This window comes from Paroedura picta, chromosome 10 (assembly GCF_049243985.1).
Source record: "Paroedura picta isolate Pp20150507F chromosome 10, Ppicta_v3.0, whole genome shotgun sequence".
NCBI classification, from domain to species: domain Eukaryota; kingdom Metazoa; phylum Chordata; class Lepidosauria; order Squamata; family Gekkonidae; genus Paroedura; species Paroedura picta.
The window spans coordinates 5,713,519-5,736,178 of NC_135378.1; the positions used below are offsets into that span (position 1 = coordinate 5,713,519).

Sequence of the window (22,660 nt, forward strand, 5' to 3'; positions counted from 1 at the left end):
TTTTTGCTGACTCAGCTTTCTCCCACAAAGATCCTGAGCTCTACCCTGTTTCTACAGAATGTGGTCTAGATTCCCTCTGGTAACAGTGATTCTTCCAAAAGTCTATCCTAGAGCTTTGCAAAGGGGTTTCACGTATAATTTCCTTCACCCTTGCAGCAGGGGGAACAGCCTGCAGACTCTGCCTGACTCTCCAACCAATCGTGCCAGCACACTGCTCCATGGGCAGCTATCCCTGGCACTGCTCCATGGGATACCTGAGCTTCCCCTGACTACAGCACATGACACCTTTCAGCACGGTCGGAAATTGTTGCACTGGGGAAGAGGCTTTTGGGTGGGTGGTCACGGCTTTCACAGCCCCTGTGACCTGGAGATGCTGGGGGTTGAACTGGGAACCTTCTGCGTGCCAAGAAGATCCCGTGCTGCTCAGCCACAGCCCCTCCCCCAGCCTCTACACGGGACAGAACCATTACTGCAACAATACTTTTCTTGTAAACGACCGTCACCTAAGTCTAGTGAAGGCTCGTTACCTGGTCCAATGCAAAATGATGCGATTACAGCAAGAATGCAGAATATGCTGAGGTAGCTGAGCCATGGCGCTTGAGCCTGAAAAACATCCGGGGGGGGGGGGAGGGAGTCAGAAATTCATACCTTATACTGTGTCTGCCCAAAATTCTAGAGAGCTGTTTCTTTATAGTCTGTCTTTCTTGCTGGCAGATCACAACATTTTAAATTTGTTTCAAAGATTTACTTATTTATTTCTATTTTATTTTTCAATTAATATCCTGCCCCTCTCGAAAACGTGGTTTACGGTTTTGCCCAGCCGGTCTTGTGCCAGTCAATGTCTGTGCATGCAGAGCCACAAAGGGAGGGCCAATCCACGGGGGCCGTAGGATCCAACGTCAACATTTGCTGCAGCTTATGTTGTTATCCATAAGGAAAGGAGAAGGGACCTGTGGGGGAGGGGATTACATCTGGGCTGTGCTTTGCTCAAGGTTCTCATCCAGGGTGTGTGCTGGGGGGGGGTGCGTGTGTGTGCGCGCGTGTAAAGTACGCTCAAGTCCCAGCTGACTTCCAGCGACCTCACTCTGCAAGGGGCTTCCAAGGCAAGGAAGCAGAGTTGGGTTGCCAGGGCCTTCCTTGGCCGTCTCCCTTCCAAGCTCTACTGTGTGCGGCTGTGCATGTGTGTGGCGGCATCCAAATCGGCTTTTTAGCACCACACCACGAGGGGAAGGGGAGTGTGCGCAGTGCAGTGCTGGCTGCAGCGGCCTGGAACGGCTGATTCAGACGCCGCTGCCCACACTCACCCTGCTTGGCTTCTGAGGCTGAAGGGGTCAGGCTACGGGCCATGCCGCCGTCTCTCCCACACTGCCCTCTGATGCCGAAGACAGGTTTATTTGGGCAGCACTAATTGCAGTTTTTAAGCTGTAACATTCATAGATTTTATCACTGTTTTCATTGTGTTTTTATAACGTTTTATTTATATTGTAAGCTCCCTTGAGTTCTGCAAAGGAGAAAGGTGTGCTTATAAATATTTTAAAGAAATCAGTTGTCCTTTTCTGGTTGAGAAGAAACTTTGATTCCAGAAGCTCCTTTAAGACCAACAGGGGTTAATTCTGGCTAGAAGCTTTCATCGCGGGGAGGCACACAAAAGCTTCTGCCCAATATTAACCCCTGTTGGTTTTAAAGGCGGCCCTGGACTCAAACTCTCCCCTTGGGGTAAATTCAAATGAGTAGCCGTGTTGGTCTGAAGTAGCCCAATAAAATCAGAGTCCAGTGGCACCTTTAAGACCAACAAACATTTGTTCAAGGTGTGAGCTTCTGAGTGCAAGCACCCTTCCTCAGACTGCGATCTTCATAGTCTGTCCTTGGGGGTTACTTAGTTGCCTTGAGAGCCAGATTTACTTCATATAGCTGAAGTATCCACACATTGTATCTACCCCATTAAATACTTGTTGTCCTTCTTCATCTGTGCCTTGTCTTGCCAGGTCAAAAGGATAAGCAGCAGGTGTCTCTATTAACCTGACAACTCTGTACAGCTTTAGTCCCACAGGTTTCCAGATAAGAGGGCTCCAGCCGGGAGCACAGAGCTGACACGCTACCAAACTATAATCCAAAGCCTGCAGCCCACTTATTGGATTGGGTTCCAAATAATCTACCCAGAGGGGGAATATTATTCAGTCCAGAAGGCAGCTGTTCCCCCTCCCCCCGAGTTGGCCCAGGCACCAGCTGCCTGCCCTGCCCTGGTACAGATATGCCCCAGAGGTGGGAATGGGCTGGAATCACATGCAGTTAGCCCTGGGGGGGGGGGTCACCCAGCGCGGGATGAAAACAGATCCGGGGGTGTCTTTAACCACCCCAGGAAATGAGTCTGCTGGGATCTTGGGACTTCTATGGACAAAAGCCAGGTGGGAGGGGCTGAGAGCAAACACCAAGCTGGCCGGATCGAACCACGACTCTCCACAAGATGTAATGGATGGAACCCTTGTCAAAGGATGTGTTATTGGCAGGGCCCTGTGCCCTTGAAGCAGCCTCACACTGAGCCACCCCACTGGTCCATCGAGGCCAGAGCCGTCAAGGCAGAGCGGCAGAGGCATCTCCAGCGGAGGGGACAGGAGAGGCCTGAGGCCCTGGGGAGCCACTGCCAGTCTGAGGGGGCCATTTTGACTCTGATGGGCCCAGGTGCCAGAAGGCAGCTTCTTGGGATCCTCAGGGTCCTTTGCACCACCTGCCACTGGATCCTTTTAGATCAGTGGTTCTCAACCTGGGGGTTGAATGACCCCTTTGGGGGTCAAACGACCCTTTCACAGGGGTTGCATCAGGGCAAGCAGCTTGGCTGGGGGCCGCCATCCACACAACAGCCTTGCAGGGTAGACTGAAATAGAACGTTCATCTGTCTGGAGCGGCAGAAAAGAACAAGATCAGCATGGTGGGACAAGAGGCAGAACTGAACTGAGAAACCCCAGCAAAAAAACCCCCAAACAATTTATATGCAATCATGAGCAATGGATCTGCACGCCATTGGTCAGTTTTGGTTTAATTTCTGTGAAGGAACCCTTGCATAATTTCATGGTTGGGGGTCAGCACAACACGAGGAACTGGATTAAAGGGTCGTGGCATTGGGAAGGTTGAGGACCTCTGCTGTAGATGGAGATGCGGGATTGAACCTAGGACCTCCTGTAGGCCGAGCAGACGTTCTGCAGCCGAGCCATAGCTCAGCGTCTCCCTATGGATCTGGCAGAATGAAGGTGCTGCCTGCCCTTGGCTCAGGCAATACAGGAAGCAACAAAGGGCTAGCCAAGTCTGAAATCCACAGTCCAGCCAGACACACGGCTTCAGTCTTGTACCCTCAGTGAAAACAAAGTCGGGCCGTTAGGAGTGATCACATACCTGCAGAGTCATGCACACAGTGAGGATTACAAAGAAGAGTATCATCAAGCCGAATCCCCCGATGAGCAGAGGCCTGCGCCCAAGCCGCTCTATCACCAAGCCCTGCAAGAAGGGATGTGCTCGTAAGGCGGAGGCATTCTGAATGGCTGCTGTTAATTCTGGCACTTTCTGACTGGAAATCTATGGGAGCCCATTATGCCCAGAGCTCCTTAAAGCCTTTGGAATGGGCGGGCAGCTCATGGGGCAGGCCTTTTGCAGAGCAAACAACCACCACCACAATCTCCCCCAAGAAGAATATATGCCAGGAATATCATCCTGTTGCATTCCCACTTTCCAGATATGCGGCATGCTCTTGGCTCCTTTCAACAGTCGCTGTTTCATTCCTGAGACCCTGTATGGATTCTGAAGCACGAGAGTAACAGAGCTTCTGCAGCACAGCCCTGGACTTCCTCCGTGGTCGGAAAGACTGACCAGGGCTGGCCCTGCTTAGCTTCCGAGATCTGACGATCCCCCACGACAGGTCTCTGGACACTGAGACACGGCTACGATCTTAGTGCAGTTCTCACAGAACGTTTAGGCCTCACTGATTTTGTCAGGAAAGAGTTAAGTCTGTACTCGGCTCTTCTTCTGAAGAAATAAAGGGGAAAGTGGGCCTGGCATGTCCCCAAAGAAGATGTCTGATATTTATTTACTGTTATTATGTCTCCTTCCCTTCATCTGAGTACACCGGCAAGCATTTTTGGCTAAGTGTATTTGATGCTAAGCAAATATTCAGACTTCTCAAATGCACCCCTTGCCATGGGTTTATGGGAACTATAAGGCCCAACACAGCAGTCACTTTCCCAAAGAACGGTCCGTCAGCTGTAATTATTTTCAGATGCCTCAAATACCTAATCACGTCCCACATAAATATTTCATGGGGCATATGAAAAACTGAAGAGTTTTGTTGTTTCTTATGAAGAAGGACAGCTGCCTTATGTAGCTGCGAAGCTGAGTGAAACAGAAGCCCATCAATAAATATAGGCTGGACCAACTCTGCTCATCAGGCCAAAGATTTTTAACCAATTTGACAGGGCTGTTCCAAAGACTGAAGAGGGAGCACGGGCTAGAGCAGGGGTAGTCAAATTGCGGCCCTCCAGATGTCCAGCGAATGCTGGCAGGGGCTCTCATAGGAATTGTAGTCCATGGACATCTGGAGGGCCGCAGTCTGACTACCCCTGTGCTAGGGGCTACCTACTTTTTTTTGAGCCCATTTGGAATTCTGACACGGCACGGTAGGCGCAACAACAAAATGGCGCCCACATATATGAAGGACATGAATGTTTTGCCAGAGGTGCTCTGCCACAGTCCCACACAAGACCCACAAGGGAAGGCAAAATATGGCGTCACCTATCCAGCCTCTTACAACTGCCCCCACATGCTGTGTGCCACAGGGCGCTGAGGGGGGAAGAATACAGGCCCCATAATGGCTTGTGCATTGCTGTCCATGCGCAAACCTTCCAGCATCCCAAGAACAGACACGGCAGCAAATGCAGACCCTCTTTCTAGGTTTGAAGGATTCATCAGCCTGCTAGAAATGCCAGACAGTGAGATGCAACCTAAAGCTCTCCACAGTAGAATGAGAGAGACTGGAGCCATGCACTGGTCTGGGCTACCAGGAAGGGCACCCCGCTTCTGGACCTCTGAATCGTCCATTCCTGCTGTGCTAGAGAGAAAGCCTGAAGGCATCCCACAGGGTTAGGGGCCGACTGGTGTGGCTCTTCTTGCCTGCAGCCTCAGACTGGGTGGCGCCCTATTGGTGGGCTCCCCTGGAGATCCTCCTCAGGTGCACAATCCCTGTCAGCCCCAGACATCTCAGGGAAGCCTTCCCGACCTCACACCTTCGTGCTTTCCAGCCTGTCTGGGCCGGCAGGCCTCTTTGCGGGCTCCAGGGCTGCGGCTGCCTGCCCTTCCCCTCCTCCCTTCCAAGCCCCTCCTCCAGGGGAGCTATGCTGCATCTTGGCCTCCCATGCCAGCCTCAGCAACAAGCCCCGGCCGAGCTCTGCTGGCACATCTGTGCCACTTGCTCCCCTGACTGGGCACTGCCACGCTCTGTCTGTGGCTCTGGCACGCCTTCCCCTGCCTCGCCCCACCCCCGGCTGCTTCTGGCCCTGCAGCTGGCTAGTGCGCCCCCCTCCCTCCTATCAGCATCCCCATGCTCCTTCCGGCCTGGCACCCCAGCACCGCCTGCGCCCTGCCAAGGTGTCTGATGGGCCCAACAAGACTGAATGCAGATAGCGACTGACCCATATTCTTTCCATCTCTGAACTTCAACACAACCCTCATTTCCCTGGTGCCTTACAAGCATTCCAAAGACGCCACAGATGCTGTCTCAGCCCTGTAATTTTGGCCAGCATTATTGCCGCCGCAGCCTTGCAGATGGGAGAAAGAGAACTAGGAGGGCCAGAGCTCCCCCAGGGCCACTGAGTGGCAGAGCCACGCTGCACCAGCTCCCACCTACGGACCCTGAAGGATGCCTTCGGCTCCATTAGGTCTCTTCGCTAGCCAGGGGCTTGGATTTCCTCTTGCTATTCTGTTCCTGACCTCTGGTGCCTTTTACAGCTTTGCTGCTATGGGAACTTGCCTTCTATCAGAGCCCCACCTGGCACCAAAGCAACAGATCTTTCTCTTTTTTTGGGGGGGGGGGGTAGGTCTAACAAATTAGCACAGCCAACAAAACATTCTTGCTGCCTCATCTTGTCTGATTCAGGTTTACCAATCTTGTCATTCCTACTGAGTTGGGAAGCTGCTGGGCCCGACATCAGCCCCTCCCCCATCTTCCCGCATCGGATGAGGTCCAGACACCACACAAACACCAGGCCTGACCAGCACAGCTGAAGGATGCATTAAGAGCCCCTGCCTGTTTGCCTATCAAGAAAATGATCCACCATCTCCCAAGCAGCTGCCTGGCATTAGAGTGGGATTCTTGTGCCTGCTTGCAAGCTGAAAACACCAAAGCAAATCTAAACGAAATGGAACTTCCAAATGCAAAACTATCCTGAATTTTGGATGCCCTCCTTGGCCCTGCACAAGACATGCCATGTGCACAATACTTACAGAGAACACGGCAGCCAAGATCTCAATCCCTCCTGTGCTCAAGGTGACGTATGGGATCATCTCCGGACTGAGTCCTGCTTCCTTGAAAATGTTGTTTGTGTAGAACCAAATCTGTAGCAAACAGACAGCCGTCAACAGTCACATTTCCAAGAGGATCCTTCAGCATCTCGTTAAAATGGAAAGATTATATTCAGTTGAAACATTTGGAAGAGCAGTGGAGGGGTGGGGGGGCTGTAACCCAGGGGTAGTCAACCTGTGGTCCTCCAGATGTCCATGGACTACAATTCCCATCAGTCCCTGCCAGCGAATGCACCGTTTTGTCTTTCTGGCGGTCCACATTTGGGGAAGTGTAAACTTCCACAGTGTCTCCGTGCAGCCTACTTGTGAGCAGTCGAAGGAGAGGAACGGACTTGGCATCCTCTCTTTCGGAGGCTCTTTCGGGACAGACTGCAAAATCCAAGCTTGTTAGCAGGCTGCCCGGCTGGGAAAACGGCAACAGCCTGGCCCCCTTCCCTTTAAGCCCTGCTTGGCTAGCATTTCCCCACCGCCTCCTGCAGGACTTTTTGATACAGTCTAAAGACTTGCTTTCTTTTTAAAAATAACCTGGAGGGTCACAGCACCAGATCGCTTTAAGGCTGCTGTGCTGAAGCACAATATCCAACTATGGATTATTCTAAAAGCCTATGTGTGTGTGTGTGTGGGGGGAGGGGATGCGGGCAACAAACACTCCTTTGCCCACTCAGTGCCTTCTGCAAACTGTGCGAAACTGAGCTATTCAAGAGGGCTGTTCTGTGCATAAGCCACTCTCTGTGCATTCACGGTGGCAAGGCCAGGGAAACGCAGGAAGCTTGCACCTGTGGGGGCAGCCTCAGCCTTCTTCTCAGTCACATCCCCACCAGTTGCCAGTCCCAATCATTCTTCCAAACACAGCAAAGGCACCCATTCTCCCCTGAGGAACAAGACCCCTCTTCTCTCTTCTGCTGTTTTGCAGCTCTCGAGGCAGAGAACATGACTGCGCTGCCTTATCCGGTGTCTCTTTCCCTGTCCCTCAGGAGGGTAATTACAGGCAAAGCTGTAGAAAGGGACGGTGACAAGATAATTCCACATCTTCTCTCAGCAAAGTATCCACAACAGGGCGCAGAGCAAGCCTCTCGTTAGCGCTGAAATCCTGCTGTTTGCAGAAAGCGACAGTTGCGGGGTGCACTTGAGGTCTCTGATAGGCTTCCCGAACCCTTGTTCTCCTGATCTCCAGCACGCAGTGAGGAGCCTGCCAGGAAGGCAGCACTAACTCTTACCAGAGACACCGCTAGAAGGTCAGGGTAGAAGCGAGTCATTCCTGACAAGCTGATTTGGAGGGGGCAGGTTTCCATACTTGTTGAGAATAGCTTTATCCATCATCTGACAAATTCCAAATTATGTTCTTAATTGGACATGGTCACAACATCAGCCTTGACAGATTACTGGCAAAGTAACAGGGTTCCATTTTCCACTGCTGTGTTCTCTCCACAGAAGTGTGCAAAAGGATTCCATGTAACTTGGCAACTGTTTTGCACCAGCAGGGGCAATGCACGGGAAATGCCTCCTCAGGCCACTCCTGATTCCAAGGATCCCCCTGCCCTGCCCTGCCCTGCCCTGCCCTGCCCTGCCCTGCCCTGCCCTGCCCTGCCCTGCCCTGCCCTGCCCTGCCCTGCCCTGCCCTGCCCTGCCCTGCCCTGCCCTGTGCTGCCTTCCACTCTGCTCCCATCTCCTCCTCTGCTAAGGCTTCTCCTGCAGCCCTACTGCTGTCCCCTGTTCAAGGGGGGATTCTGCAGAAAAGCATCCAACCATTGCCGGCTCCCAGTGCGTGGGTGCGACACACAACTGGCCTGGGACTATTGCACTTTTGGTCACATTCTGAGAAGACTGGGGTCCCTAGGAAAGACAATAATCCCAGGAAAAGGTGAAGGCCGCAGAAAAGAGGAGGACCCAACAGGAGATGGATGGACTCTATGAGACTGTTTATGCACTGGAGGTTGCATGCCGGGCTGCAGGCTGGAGTTTTAGTCGTGGCGGGTTGCCCCACCTCTTCCTGCTCCCACACAGGGGAGCATTTTGGCCCGGTGTGCCTCACCCACTTCTGATTTGTGCTCCTGCAGGAAAGCTGGGGCACTGAAGTTCCCAGTGCATAAACAGTCTAAAGGAAGCCATGAACTCACTTTGCAAGATCTGAGCCAGGCTGTTAATGGCAGGATGTTCTGGAGGACATTCAATCACAGGGTCACCATAAGCTGGAAGCACCTCACAGACAGACACACACACACAGGACCTAGTATCTCCCCCCACCTCCCACTGTCTTGCCTGCAGCCTCTCCTCAAAGTCCAGCTGAAGAGAAAAGGCATCCGCGTGCTCTTCCTAGAGATCGTCGGGAAGAGGCAATGGTGGAAACGGGGTGACTGTCATGGAACAGCCAAAAAGGCCTGGCCTGGCTGTCCACCCTGACGGCACTTGCCAATCCCAGGCACTGCTACCCAATGAGCTCTTGTGTGCAGCTGTCCCTTCTGGCACTCTTCCATGGAGAAGGTAAGCACCGCTATCAAAAGGCCATTGCTGCAAGGCACCCTCAGGTTTTCCTAGCGATTCAGTAACCCTGAACTTCCCCCAGTGCTGCTCCTGAGGCCCCTTTGCCTCCTCCGCGACCTCCTGGGCACTTACTGGGCAGGGCGGCAGAGTCTCTTTTCACCTGACTTGGCCCCATCCAATGAACCACCGTGCGAAAGACCCTTGGAGTCTCACTCATGTCTCACTCACATCAAACAAAAACCCAATCGAACAACCAAAAAGAACACATGAATGTGATAAAAGATAACAATTAATATGAAAACAAATAAAGCTTTTGAAAAGAAAATTAAGCTTTTGAAAAGAAAGGCTATTCTGTTTAGACGCAAGGGAAGGCAACATGGCAGCTTGATCTTGTCAGCAAAGAGGGTTGGCACTTAGAAGGGAGATGGCCAAGGAGGGTCTGCAGAGGACGGCCATGGCAGCCCTCCTCTGCTCAGCTGCCTGCCTCCAAAACCCCTTGCTGAGGTCACCGGAAGTCAGCTGTGACTTGCTGGCCCTTTTCAGGCACATTCTCTTTGGGAGGTTCTGTCGATTACGCCTAATAAGCAGACTTCATTGAAGGAAAATCTCTTTGTTGTACAATAGCAAACTGATCAGCATGGGGTTCCTGCTAAGACTAAAGATCCTACCCCTAAAGGCCCCTGATCTACCCTTCACCTAAGAGTTTTGGGTGAAGGCATTTTGGTAAGCAAATGGCCTGTATTGATACAGGAATCTGCAAAGTCCCCAAATAGTGGGAAAGATAGTCATTCCCGCAGCTTCAAACAAAGGACCCCTGCATAAAACCCCAAGCTGGCTAGCTACATCCGCACCTATGCTAATCAATCAGCAATGCCTCAACTGCTCATCAAAGACCACAGTGATCTGCAGATAGGACAGGGCAAGGCAGGTCAAGCGATACAAGTGGGACACAGCTAAAGCATAAATGCAATGCAGGCAATACGCAGCCAAAGCATAAAGTACGAGCTCCCAGCCTGAGGAGCTGCCAGTGCTGGGTGGTCCAAACAGGGTCTGATCCTGGGCTTGGGAGAACAGTTCTGCCTTCAGTGCACTACTGGGAAAAGTTGTTTTGTCCTGCCCACCCCCCCTGGCCCCCGTGTGGACACTCACGGCATTCAGGCCACAGAGCTGGTAGCAGGCCATGGTGACGACGACCGTCAGGACCTGCCAGCGCTTGGTGGAGTCCCGTAGTAGCTGGATGATGGAGGCTGCCTGGATGTTCCTCTGCACCCGACTCTCCTCCAGGACTTCTTCGACTTCACACGACACGTCGGATTTCCCACGGAAGGTCTGAAATGCTGCGAATGAATGTCACACGTCTGTTAGAGCGCAACCAGGGCTGTGGGCCTCACCAACTGATGCTATTCACAGCCATAAAATACCTCATCGGCACTGACTTCCCCCTCCTTCCCAGATTCTTACAAATGTCCCCATTTCTCTGGTATTCACACATGCAGTTCGAGATTTAGATGAGGAGCAATACCATGGAAAATATGTCCTCAGTAAAGTCAAACCAGAGGGCTGCAGAGTAATAAGCATTGATATTCGTAAAATGGAGGTTATACAGCCCAGACAACAGACAATTTGATCCATCTAAAACATAAGACTTCATGCAAAGATGGGTATGATAAGGGACCAAAATGGTAGGGACCTCACAGAAGCAGAAGAGATTTTTAAAAGGTGGCAAAATTATACAGAGGAACTATACAAGAGTGAGCTTAACTTCCCTAATAACCACGATGGGGTAGTTACTGACCTGGTGCCAGACATCCTGGAATGTGGTTAAATGGGCCTTAGGAAGTCTGAGCAACAATAAAGCTAGTGGTGGTGACAGCATTCCAGTTGAACTATTCAAAATCCTAAAAGACGATGCAGTAAAAGTCAATATACTCGATATGCCAGCAAATTTGGAAAACTCAATTTGAAAATCCTGGCCACAGGATTGGAAAAGGTGAGTTTACATTCCAATCCCAAAGAAGGGCAATGCCAAAGAATGTTCAAACTTCCGCACCATTGCACTTATTTCTCATGCTAGCAAAGTTATGCTCAAAATCCTACAAGCTAGGCTCCAGCAATATGTGGACCGAGAACTTCCAGAAGTCCTCAGGCAGGATTTCGAAGAGGCAGAGGAACTAGAGATCAAATTGCTAACATTCGCTGGATCATGGAGAAAGCTAGGGAGTTCCAGAAGAACATCTGCTTTATTGACTATGCTAAAGCCTTTGATTGTGTGGAGCACAACAAATTGTGGCAAGTTCTTAAAGAGATGGGAATACCAGAGCATCTTATTTGTCTCTTGAGAGACCTATATGCAGGTCAAGAAGAAACAGTGAGAACTGAGTATCACTAATTGGTTCAAAATTGAGAAAGGAGTTCAGCAAGGCTGTATACTGTCGCCTTGCCTATTTAACTTGTATGCGGAGCACATCATGAGAAAGGCGGGATTAGAGGAGTCACAAATTGGGATCAAGATGGCAGGGAGAAATATCAACAACCTCAGATGTGCAGATGATACCACTCTAATGGCAGAAAGTGAAGAGGAACTAAAGAGCCTGTTGATGCGGGTGAAGGAGGAGAGTGAAAAAGTTGGCTTGAAACTCAGCATCAAGAAAACAAAGATCATGGCATCTCAATTCTTGGCAAATAGATGGGGAAGAAATGGAGATAGTGACAGATTTATTTTCCTGGGCTCCAAGATCACTGCAGATGGGGATTGCAGAAAAGAAATTAAAAGACGCTTGCTCCTGGGGAGCAAATCTAGACAGCATCCTAAAAAGCAGAGACATCACCCTGCCAATGAAAGGGCGTCTAGTGAAGGCTATGGTCTTCCCAGTTGCAATGTATGGCTGTAAAAGTTGGACCATAAGGAAGGCCGAGCGTCAAAGAATTGAGGCTTTTGAACTCTGGTGCTGGAGAAGACTCTTGCGAGTCCCTTGGACTGCAAGGCGAACAAACTGGTCAGTCCTAGAGGAGATCAGCCCTGCCTGCTCCTTAGAAGGCCAGATCCTGAAGATGGAACTCAAATACTTTGGCCACCTCATGAGAAGGAAGGACTCTTTACCGCAAGGAGTCTCAAAGCAGCTTACTATCATTGCCTTCCTTCTTCTCCCCTACTACAGGCACCTTGTGAGGTAGATGAGGCAGAGAGAGCTCTGAGGGAACTGTCACTGGCCCATGATCACCCAGCAGGTTTCACATGGAGGAGTCGGGAAACAAACCCAGCTCTCCAGATTAAAAGTCCACCATTCTCTTGGCAGACTCAGTACAGGGTGGTTTGCCATTCCCTTCCCCAGTCATCACCGTTTTACCTCTCAGCAAGCTGGGTACTCATTTTACCGACCTCGGAATGATGGAAGGCTGAGTCAACCTTGAGCCGGCTGCTGGGATCGAACTCCCAGCCTCATGGTGAGAGCTTCAGACAGCCTGTCGGCTGCCTTACCACCCTGCACCACAAGAGGCTCTCTTTAATTAATTAAAAGGTGCATATTGTAATAGATAAGCAAGGTTTTAAAAGCCATCTGAAAACTGAAGAGAGAAAATCTCAATGAGAAGGTAATTCTTTAAATTCAATAGGCCCTCATTCCAAAGAAGCCCCAAGCCCCAATCCAGTCATTCACATATGAGGCCTGAGACAGTTGTTTGGAAGTTATGCCGTCTCATAAAACTATACTTTCTCCAAAGACAGCATGCATGGATGCATGGTGATTTGCCCCACGTCTGAATGCTTGTCAAAAGGCACAGGAATGTGTTATGTGGTCTGTAGACACAGTCTTGCCTAGGGAAACAAATTCAGCCTCTTGCTGGATCAGCACAACAGCCCCTGATCCCAAGGTCCTTAGTCTGCACATGGAAAGAAGAGTCTTCTTCTCTAGCACCTGAACCCATCACAGTAAGCTACATAAAAAAAAAACTGCACTTACCTCTAACTATTTTTCATCACATATCTTCTGTGCAGGAACACACACGGGAATTAGAATCATAGAATCATAGAACCATAGAGTTGGAAGGGGCCATACAGGCCATCTAGTCCAACCCCCTGCTCAACGCAGGATCAGCCCTAAGCATCCTAAAGCATCCAAGAAAAGTGTGTATCCAACCTTTGCTTGAAGACTGCCAGTGAGGGGGAGCTCACCACCTCCTTAGGCAGCCTATTCCACTGCTGAACTACTCTATGAAATTTTTTTTCCTGATATCGAGTCTATATCTTTGTACTTGAAGTTTAAACCCATTACTGCGTGTCCTCTCCTCTGCAGCCAACAGAAACAGCATCCTGCCCTCCTCCAAGTGACAACCTTTCAAATACTTAAAGAGGGCTATCATGTCCCCTCTCAACCTCCTTTTCTCCAGGCTGAACATTCCCAAGTCCCTCAACCTATCTTCATAGGGCTTGGTCCCTTGGCCCCAGATCATCTTCGTTGCTCTCCTCTGTACCCTTTCAATTTTATCGATGCCCTTCTTGAAGTGAGGCCTCCAGAACTGCACACAGTACTCCAGGTGTGGTCTGACCAGTGCCATATACAATGGGACTATGACATCTTGTGATTTTGATGTGATGCCTCTGTTGATACAGTCCAAAATGGCATTTGCCTTTTTTACCGCTGCATCACACTGCCTGCTCATGTTTAGTTTACAATCCACAAGTACCCCAAGGTCTCGTTCACACACAGTGTTACCTAGAAGCGTATCCCCCATCCAGTAGGCATGCTTTTCATTTTTCTGACCCAGATGCAGAACTTTACACTTATCTTTGTTAAATTGCATCTTGTTCGTTTGCCCATTTTTCCATTGTGTTCAGATCTCATTGAACTCTGTCTCTATCTTCCGGAGTATTGGCCAGTCCTCCCAATTTGGTGTCATCTCCAAACTTGATGAGTAGTCTCTCCACCCCCTCATCTAGATCATTAATAAATATGTTAAAAAGTACCGGGCCGAGCACCGAGCCCTGAGGTACCCCGCTGCTCACCTCTCTCCAGTCTGATAAAACACCATTGACAACAACTCTTTGAGTGCGGTTCTCTAACCAATTCCTTATCCACCTAACTATCTGAAAATCAAGATTGCAGTCCTTCAACTTATCCATCAGAACATCATAGGGAATCTTGTCAAAAGCTTTACTAAAATCCAAGTAAATGACATCAACTGAATTTCCCCGATCCAGCAAACCTGTTACTTGGTCAAAAAAGGAAACTAGGTTGGTCTGGCAGGACCTGTTGGAGACAAATCCATGCTGACTTCCTTGGATCACCAAATTGTCCTCCAGATGTTTGCAGATCGCTCCCTTTAATATCTGCTCCATTATCTTCCCCACAACAGAGGTCAGACTCACTGGTCTGTAGTTTCCTGGGTCATCCTTCCTCCCTTTTTTGAAGATCGGAATAACGTTTGCTCTCTTCCAGTCCTCTGGGACATCTCCAGTCCTTAAAGAGGTTCCGAAGATGATGGACAAGGGCTGTGCAAGTTCTCTGGAAAGTTCTTTGAGCAGTCTTGGGTGCTTTTCATCTGGCCCAGGGGATTTGAACTCATCCAGTGCAGCTAAGTGCCTCTCGACAACCTCTCTATCCATGTTAACCTGCCACCCAGGCAGCATGAGCAGGCCTGCCACTGGAGAGGTCTTAAAACTAAAAGCCTCCAGGGGGTGCTGTGCACTGGAGCCAGAAACTGGACCTTGCCCAAGGGCCACATGGTCCCATGCAGCACTATCCCTACCCTCAGTACCTCAAGTGCTACCAAAGCCAATGCATGCAGTGGGGCAAGAGGGAGGGAATGTGTCCCTGCACAGAAGATACTCATGTCTGATAGTTACACGTAAGTGCAACTTTGTTTCATCATCCATCTTCTGTGCAGTTTTAGCTAGGGATTCTAGCAAACTGCTCACCAAGTGGTGGGCATACTCTCTTGACTTTGTAATCTGGTCTAGGAGCATCACATCCAAGTCCTCTGCCTGGCCTGGTGTTCTATAGCAGACCCCCACCATAACACCACTATTATTTCCTACTTTTATTTTTCCCAGACTCTCAACTGAACTTCCATTCTCAGGTCAATGTACTTCCTCACAAGTATACACACTTTTAACATATACTGCTACTCCCCCCCCCCTTTCGTCTGCCCCTTTTAAATAAGTTGTATCCCACAACCCTAATATTCCAATTGTGAGTGTTAACCCACCAAGTTTCTGCAATGCCTATTAGGCCTCTTCTATTAGGACTTCTAGTTCTTCCTGCTTGTTTCCCATACTCATAGAATCATAGAATCATAGAGTTGGAAGGGGCCATATAGGCGCAGGATCAGCCCAAAGCATCCTAAAGCATCCAAGAAAAGTGTGTATCCAACCTTTGCTTGAAGACTGCCAGTGAGGGGGAGCTCACCACCTCCTTAGGCAGCCTTCAAACTAAGATTTAACAGCATGGCTTGAAGTGAGCAGTTCATGCTAAACAGGGGGAAACAGAAAGACAGGCAGGCAAAATTTAGGGGGGAAATTAATCAGTACTGATTTTCACATCTTCAGCATATTTTGCTTCCTTGCGGGTGGTCAACTAATGCTGCAGATCCATGGAAGGGAGCATGCAGCCTTTCTCAGTTCTGCAATGACAGAAATTTCAGTTTCCCAAATCTCCATTTTCTTTTCTTTTAAAAAAGAGCTCTAGTCCCAAAATACTACACATTTTACTCATTTCAATGCATTTTTAACGCAAAAAAAAAAAAGCAAATTGGAGACAACCTGGTAAAATATATAAAAACTTTCCTGTTCTTTCCAAATCCGAAACAAGGAAAGCCTCGCCAAGACTAAAGCCCCAAGCGCTGTCTGTCCCACCTCCCTTTCCACCTTGTCCTCTGCTAACGGCTGAGCCTTCAGTCCGCCTGTCTCCTGGCCTTTGCCATTCTTGAGGGTCTTTTGCACCTTCCTCACACAGCCTTTTGAATTCATAGGAAACTGCCTGAGACTGGATCAGGATCAGGTTCATCAAGGTCAGTATTGTCTACTCAGGCTGGAAGCTGCTCAGACTGCAGGGTCTCAAGCAGAGACCTTCCATGTCTCCTGTTGCCTAATCCTTTTAAACCCACTGCATGAGGAAAAGAGATTCTTCCAACTGAGCCTCAGCCTTGCAGAAGATTTCTGTCCTGATCTGACCACTCCCACAGAAGCTGGAAGGACAAATGTTGTATTCCTCACGCCCCAGATACATAAGAAGGTACTTGCAGAAGCCTCTAAGATGACCACCGGGCAGGTCAAGGGACTCTAGTGACCCCACCAAGACATGCCCACCCTGCCCGGGGACTCTGCTGCCGCCAGATGCCATGTGATTCCCCTCCCACACGGCTGGCGGCTCCTGACTGCGCCAAGCAGTCATTTGTGGGGCCTAGATGGAGACTGGCTGGGAAACATTTTCCTTCTAAAAGTCCCGTGAGTCTCCTTGTGCAGTCTGAAGATGCAGCTTGGTCACCCCCGGGCGAACGAGGCCTACAACTAGAGCAACTTGAGTCAGAGGGGTCTGGGTAGTCAGTAGGCTTGCCAGCCTCCAGGGGAGCCTGGAGAGCACCTGCAATGGCAGTTGATCCCATGATTGCAGAGATCAGTCCCCCTGGAGAAAGGGCCTACTTTGGGGGGGTGAATTCTATGGCATTAGACCCCACAGAGTTCTTTCCTCTCCCCAAACCCCACCCTCCCCAAGGCAGCATCCTCAGTTTTTTGGAACTTCCAACCCCCAAGTTAGCAACTCTCCTGGAAATCCATCCAGCTCCTCTCTTTGGCTCTTGGGCAGTAATATACCACAGATCCCCACGGATGAAGAGGTCTCTCAAAACCAACACAAGAAGAAATGTGCATCATATTTTTGGTCATCCCTTCAGCAATGAAACTCAACCGGTTCAGCTCTGCCTTCCCTGCACTGCCCCCTGGTGGCAGCATTTCCCTACACATAACAAGGTACGACCGATTTATAGCACTTCCTTCTGAGGCAACACGCTTTGAATCAGGCCATGAGCACCTGTCCGGGCACAATCCACGCTCTTCAAAGCAGGGGATGATATAGGACCCATATGGGCACCTCCTATGCTGACTGTGGGGCAGCCTCTAGGGGGCTTCTGGTGCCTGCCCCACTTTTGACAGATTCTGCCAATTCCAGGTCCCTCCAAGGAGCCTTCTGCACAGACCTTTGTGCTGGGAGTCACTGGAGCATGTGATCCAAGGCCCTCATTCCTTCTCTTTCTCACTTCATGCTAGAAACTGAATCTGACAAACCTAGAATCGTAGAATCATAGAGTTGGAAGGGACCTCCTGGGTCATCTAGTCCAGTGGTCCCCAACCCCCGGTCCGGGGACCGGTCCAGGGACCGGGGCTTCTCTTCCTCCCTGGCTGCTGCCTCGGGTGCTCTCCAGTGGCCGCCATGGCTGGGGCTCCCCCTCGGTGTGGCACTGCACAGCTGCTGCTGGCAGCCCCCCCCCCCAGCGGGCAGTGGGAGGTCAGGGGTGCCAGCGGGAAAGCAGGTGGAGCAGGGGCTCAGGCAGTGGCAACAACATCCCTCGGCAAAAGACTAGCCCCCCCAGGCCTCAGTAAAATTGTCAAGTGTTGACCGGTCCCCGGTGATAAAAAGGTTGGAGACCTCTGATTTAGTCCAACTCCCTGCGGTATGCCTTATCGTTCACAACCTTATCGTTCATCCATTGTCACCTGCCACCCCTTTGCCTTCACAGAATCAGACTCTCCATCAGATGGCTGTCCAGCCTCTGTCTAAAAATCTCCAAATTTCCAAACCTGTTCCAATGAAGTCCAAAATGCTTATAAAAAAAGCTTATAAAAACGTCACTACATTTTTTTTGGTTTAGAAACAAATTGTTGGAAATATTATTTATTAGCTGCCAAGAGTGTTTTCCTCCCATGTCCTTTTCCTCAAAAGAGCAGACCATTGTTATGATATAGAGTGACTCAAAAAGGTAATTTTCTGTCACTTGGCTGTCCAAACCTCATTCCGAGTATCTCACCATGGCTAAGCGAGATGACTGGACCTCCCCCAAGCAGCACAGACATTCCCTTGCTGTGGTTTCATCCCCGGCCTTCCCACACCAGCCTCCCGTCTCACCCAGTCCATCAGTCAAAGATGGGCACAGCATTTCGCAGAAGACAAACAGTTGCTCTTCTCTGCCTCCAGGAATCTCCAAGCATCATTCAATCCCCTTCCCTTCCTCTACCCACAGCTCTCTACCACCTTGGGGTGGAGAGAGTTCTGGGAGAACAGAGTCTAGTCCCAGGCCCGCTAGCAGGCTTTGTGGGCAGGAGGAGTGGGGAATCAACTCCCCTCCCACACACACACACACACACAACCATTACACCAAACTAGCACTAAGTCTGAGCTGGTCTGAATCCTGCAGTCTCAAAGGTAAAGGTTGCACCACTAGGAGATGTTAGCCAAGCAGCCTGTTTCACCTGTGATGGTACCTGGAGGATGAAGGACTTGTCCACTCTACAGCTCACCATGGAAATGAGAGTGGAGATTATGCCCCTAAAATCCCCTCTCAGTGCTGTGCAGAAGCATCTCTGTCTTTGCCTGTGCCAGTCTTCAAATCCCTTCACAGCACATAATTCTGACATCCCAAGTCGTTTCAGGGGCATTGATTCCTTTCTGCTTAATTCCTCCAAAACGTTTTCACCGCCTGTCTTGGTTGGTCCGTCCTTGTCCTCAGACTCCCAGAGGCAACCTTTCGAATGGTTAGAAGGGGCCAAACGTGTGATTGGCCATCAGTCATCACTGAAAGGACTGGCAAACTTAATTTGTAAAACCAAACGGGCCAGGAGGCTTTTGCTTCTGACCCAGATCCAACCCTCCTGGCTCCAAGGATCTGTGTCTGGACTTGGGGCTACAGGGCTTGTGAAAGGAGTTTATTTTAATTTATTTGTTATATTTATATACCGCCCTCCCCAGAGGCTCAGGGCGGTTTACATAGAACGTATGAACAAAACATATGAATAACAATAATTGATAGTGGTAACAATATAAACAATGCAACAGTGCAAAGAGGTCCAGAGCACTCTGGTGGAGTTCTGAGAGGGGGGGAGCAGGGACCCTTCAGTCGCTGTTGGTTGTGCCTGGTCTCTTAGAAGGCAAAGGTTAACTGGAGGCCACTAGCAAAGAGCTCAGGTTGCAGATGCAATGCTACGATTGGCTGGCTGGGGGCAGGCTGTTAATCAATTACCCATGTATAAGCCAGGAGGTCTTAAAAGTGCTAAACACTGTGCTGAAAAACTCGGCTTATATGCGAGTCTATACGGTAGGTTTCTCCTATGGGAAGGGAATGAGACTCTATGCCAGCAGGTAGCCAATTCAGCACAACAGTCATGAGGTTAAGGCAGCTATTTGCAGAAGCAAATAAATGAAATCGTCCTCTGCAGGTCCCTGCCCTCTGTTCTGTTTAAATAGAGAAACAGAAATTCTAGTTTTACTATACGTTATACCTTAATATTTTTTATCAATAACATATAGCTCCTGCTGTAATATGCTTTTAGTCTGTATTTGTTGGTATTGTTTTATAGTAACTGACAATATGCTGTATTTGAATATAACCAATCAATCTCAGGCATTTTTCATATTGTGAAACCCAGGAGCTAAAAGGGGGGAAGACACTGAGGAGCAGAGAGAGGCTGGCACCCAGAAGAAGGTTCTGTTTCTTAAGTCACTGGAATCACCCTTACAAGTGCAGCAAACAACAATACAACCGTTTACCTTTCTCTGCTGCTTTTATGTCGTGCTTTTCAAGCAGCAGGTAGCGAGGACTCTCTGGAAGAAAAGGCAAGATCACAACCTGAATGACTGCTGGAACAACGATCATCCCAAACAAGAACGGCCACCGGGATTCCTGCAAACAAAGCAGAGGTCACTCAGCTGCATCTTGGCTCACGGGAAAGGAAGAGGGGCCATGGCTGGGAGGTGGCGGGCAGACACAGCTGGCTCTGCTCCAATCCCCGGCACCTCCTGCTAGAAAGAGAAGGCAGGCGGGTGGAGGATACTTAAAAAGAAAAGATCCCCTCTGCATCCCCCCATAGTGCATACTGTTGTGGTTAATCCTTCCCAGAACACGAGCTAGTTTTTAAAAGTTGTCTTTAGAGTTGAACTGCGGGAATGGCTTCAAATCCCTACTGTGGCCACAGGATGGCCGACCTCGCAGGGTCATCGTTATGAATTTATAGGGCAGCAGGGGAAAATGCTGTCCCCAGAAACAGGAGGTTCCCACTGGGGTGAGAAGGGGGGGGGTAGATCTCAATTGGCCCTTGGAACTATGATGGGGAGTTTCCCTCACGGGAAACACCACCCATCTAGAGAGAGTTCCTGATGATCAACAGGCATCACACTAGGATCTAAACAGAATACCCAGGCAGGAGGGAAATGAGCACCACAGGGGAAGATCCTCCCTGGGAAACACCCACTATCCCCACATTGCTTCCTACTTCTATCTGCTAGGGATTTGGGCATGCTCTTCAGGGCCTCCCTGTCCGTGAAGGCTCTGGCCCCCAGAGTAGCCCAGCTGGCATTTTACCCCAGAATCCTAGAGTGGGAAGAGGCTCCCAGGGCCACCCAGTCCAACCCCCAGCATTATGCAGGACACTCACAGCTACCTGCCCACCCACGGTGAGCCCCAGTGATCCCCCCACCAAAAGACTCCAGAATCCAGCCTGGCCTGGAAGAAATTCACCTCCCATCACACAGCAGCAATGATCAATTCCCTGGGTCTGCAAGGAAGGAAGGGCCACAAGAGACAAACACTGGCACATCCCCTCCTGCCCACCCACTCACCAGCCGCCTAAGTTCATAAAATCAGCATTTCTGTCAGATGACTATTTAGCCTTTGCTTACAAAATTCCAAAAAGGAGAACCCTCCACCTTCCAAGGAAGCCTGTTCCACTGAGGAACCACTCTAACTGTCAGGATGTTGAGCCATCTCCACCAAGTCAAGCTACTCGTGCCCTACCTGGCTTCAGCTATCCTTGCAACAGTCACCACAATATTAGATTGCGGTAACTCGCTCCACACCGGCCTGACGTTGACCCGGGACTTGCAACTGGTTCAGAACACAGAGGCACAGATCCACACCAGGACACCTTGGAGGTCCCTCATCTAGCCTGTCCTCAGGCAACTGCCCTGGCTCCCAGGTGAATTCGGGATCAGGTTCAAGGGTTTGGTATTGACCTTCAGGGTCATTTGCGGCCTGGCCCTGGCATCACCTAACTGAATATGTCTCCTGAAGAGCGCTTTGCTCTGCCCCTGGACAGCCTCAATCAGGGCCTGGGCCTTCTCAGCCCTGTCCCCAACATGGTGGAATGAGCTCCCAGAAGAGATGCAGGCCCTACAGGGGCTCTCACAGGTCCAAAGGGCCTACAAAACAGAGCTCTTCCACCTGGCATTCCATCGGGGCCAACGAACAAACCAACGACAGAACAAGGAATGGGCCATAAAATCCATGAACTTTCCCCTAAATGCAAGGGTAGGTTGTATTGGTCAATCAGTGGTGGTGAACAACAGTGAGCATTAATTAATGTAACGTTTGGATTGTATTTTTATTATTTTGTCTATGGATCTATATTTAATTATGATGCAAACTGCCCCAAGCCAGCAGAGCCGTGAGGGGCAGTATAGAAATTTAAGTATATAAAACAAAGAAAATAAATCATTTGCACCTACAGCCCAAAGGTATCTCCCATGACCCTCGGCGGCTGCAGCGAAGAATGGCCCAACGTCTGCGTCAGGCAGCCCAGAAGAGGCTTTGACGAGGGCTGAGCATGTGCCTGGAGCTGCCAGAGCCACGGCGTGGGGGGAGGGGCACCAGCAGCTTCAGGCCCAAATGGCCACTTTGGTGGCCAACCCTAGTTATGACACACCCAGGCAGGAGCACATGAAGCTCGCTTGCGCTGATTTGGATCACCTCTATGGTTTTGGACCCTGCTGACGTCCCACCCTGCCCTGAACCTCCCCCTCTTCAGGCCCCAAATCTCCAGGGATTTGGCCACCCTGGGTAGGCCACCCCACCCCCCCTCAAGCAAGGAAGTCCTTTCTGAGCACTAAAATGTGGTGGTGGCGGCAGCAGCCCACCCTCTTTCCTGGCCCCCAAGACCCAGGGCTGCCCAGGAGTTGGAGTCAGGCTAGGATCTGTGGGAGGTCCAGGGTTGGATCCCTGCTCTGGCATGGAAGTCTGGTGGGTGGCCAGGGGCCAGACACACCCTCTGCCTCTCTCCTCTCTCTGCCTCAGTTGCCCCCCCGACGCTGCTTCGTTAATTCAGTAACGCCATGCCTGTGGCCGGCCTCCTCTTCCTCCCCAGGGGTGATATAACGGGAGCTCTAGGGACCCCCTTCAAGCTCAGAGGGGGAAACATTCAGGGCCTTGGAGAACAGGGAAGGGCCACAGTCCTTCTTCAGAATGGTTAGGGCAGCCTTTCTCAACTCTTCTACCCTGGAGAACCCCCTGAGGCATTCTTCCGCCTTCGAGAGACCCCAGAGGTGGCACCGTCACACAGAATATGGCTGGAAGCAGAGCTGTGGACACGCCCACCCGGGGGCCCTCCCCTCCCCACCCCCTCCAGGCCTCTCATTGGCCA

The 22,660-nt window shown here is 50.4% G+C and overlaps 1 protein-coding gene across 3 annotated transcripts in view; it reads right to left on the minus strand.

Moving 5' to 3' along the window:
• Window positions 1–22,660, minus strand: part of SLC2A9 (solute carrier family 2 member 9) — an 82,875-nt gene that overhangs the window by 8,962 nt on the left and 51,253 nt on the right. For 2 of the 3 annotated variants that reach the window (XM_077302325.1, XM_077302326.1), the window contains 5 exons: window positions 19,797–19,929; window positions 10,192–10,379; window positions 6,484–6,594; window positions 3,388–3,489; window positions 528–603 (listed from right to left, as the gene is read on the minus strand). In XM_077302325.1, the coding sequence (XP_077158440.1) occupies window positions 528–603; window positions 3,388–3,489; window positions 6,484–6,594; window positions 10,192–10,379; window positions 19,797–19,929 (610 nt within the window). The remainder of the gene's footprint in view (window positions 1–527; window positions 604–3,387; window positions 3,490–6,483; window positions 6,595–10,191; window positions 10,380–19,796; window positions 19,930–22,660) is intronic. The other variant, XM_077302327.1, reaches the window with a different exon arrangement.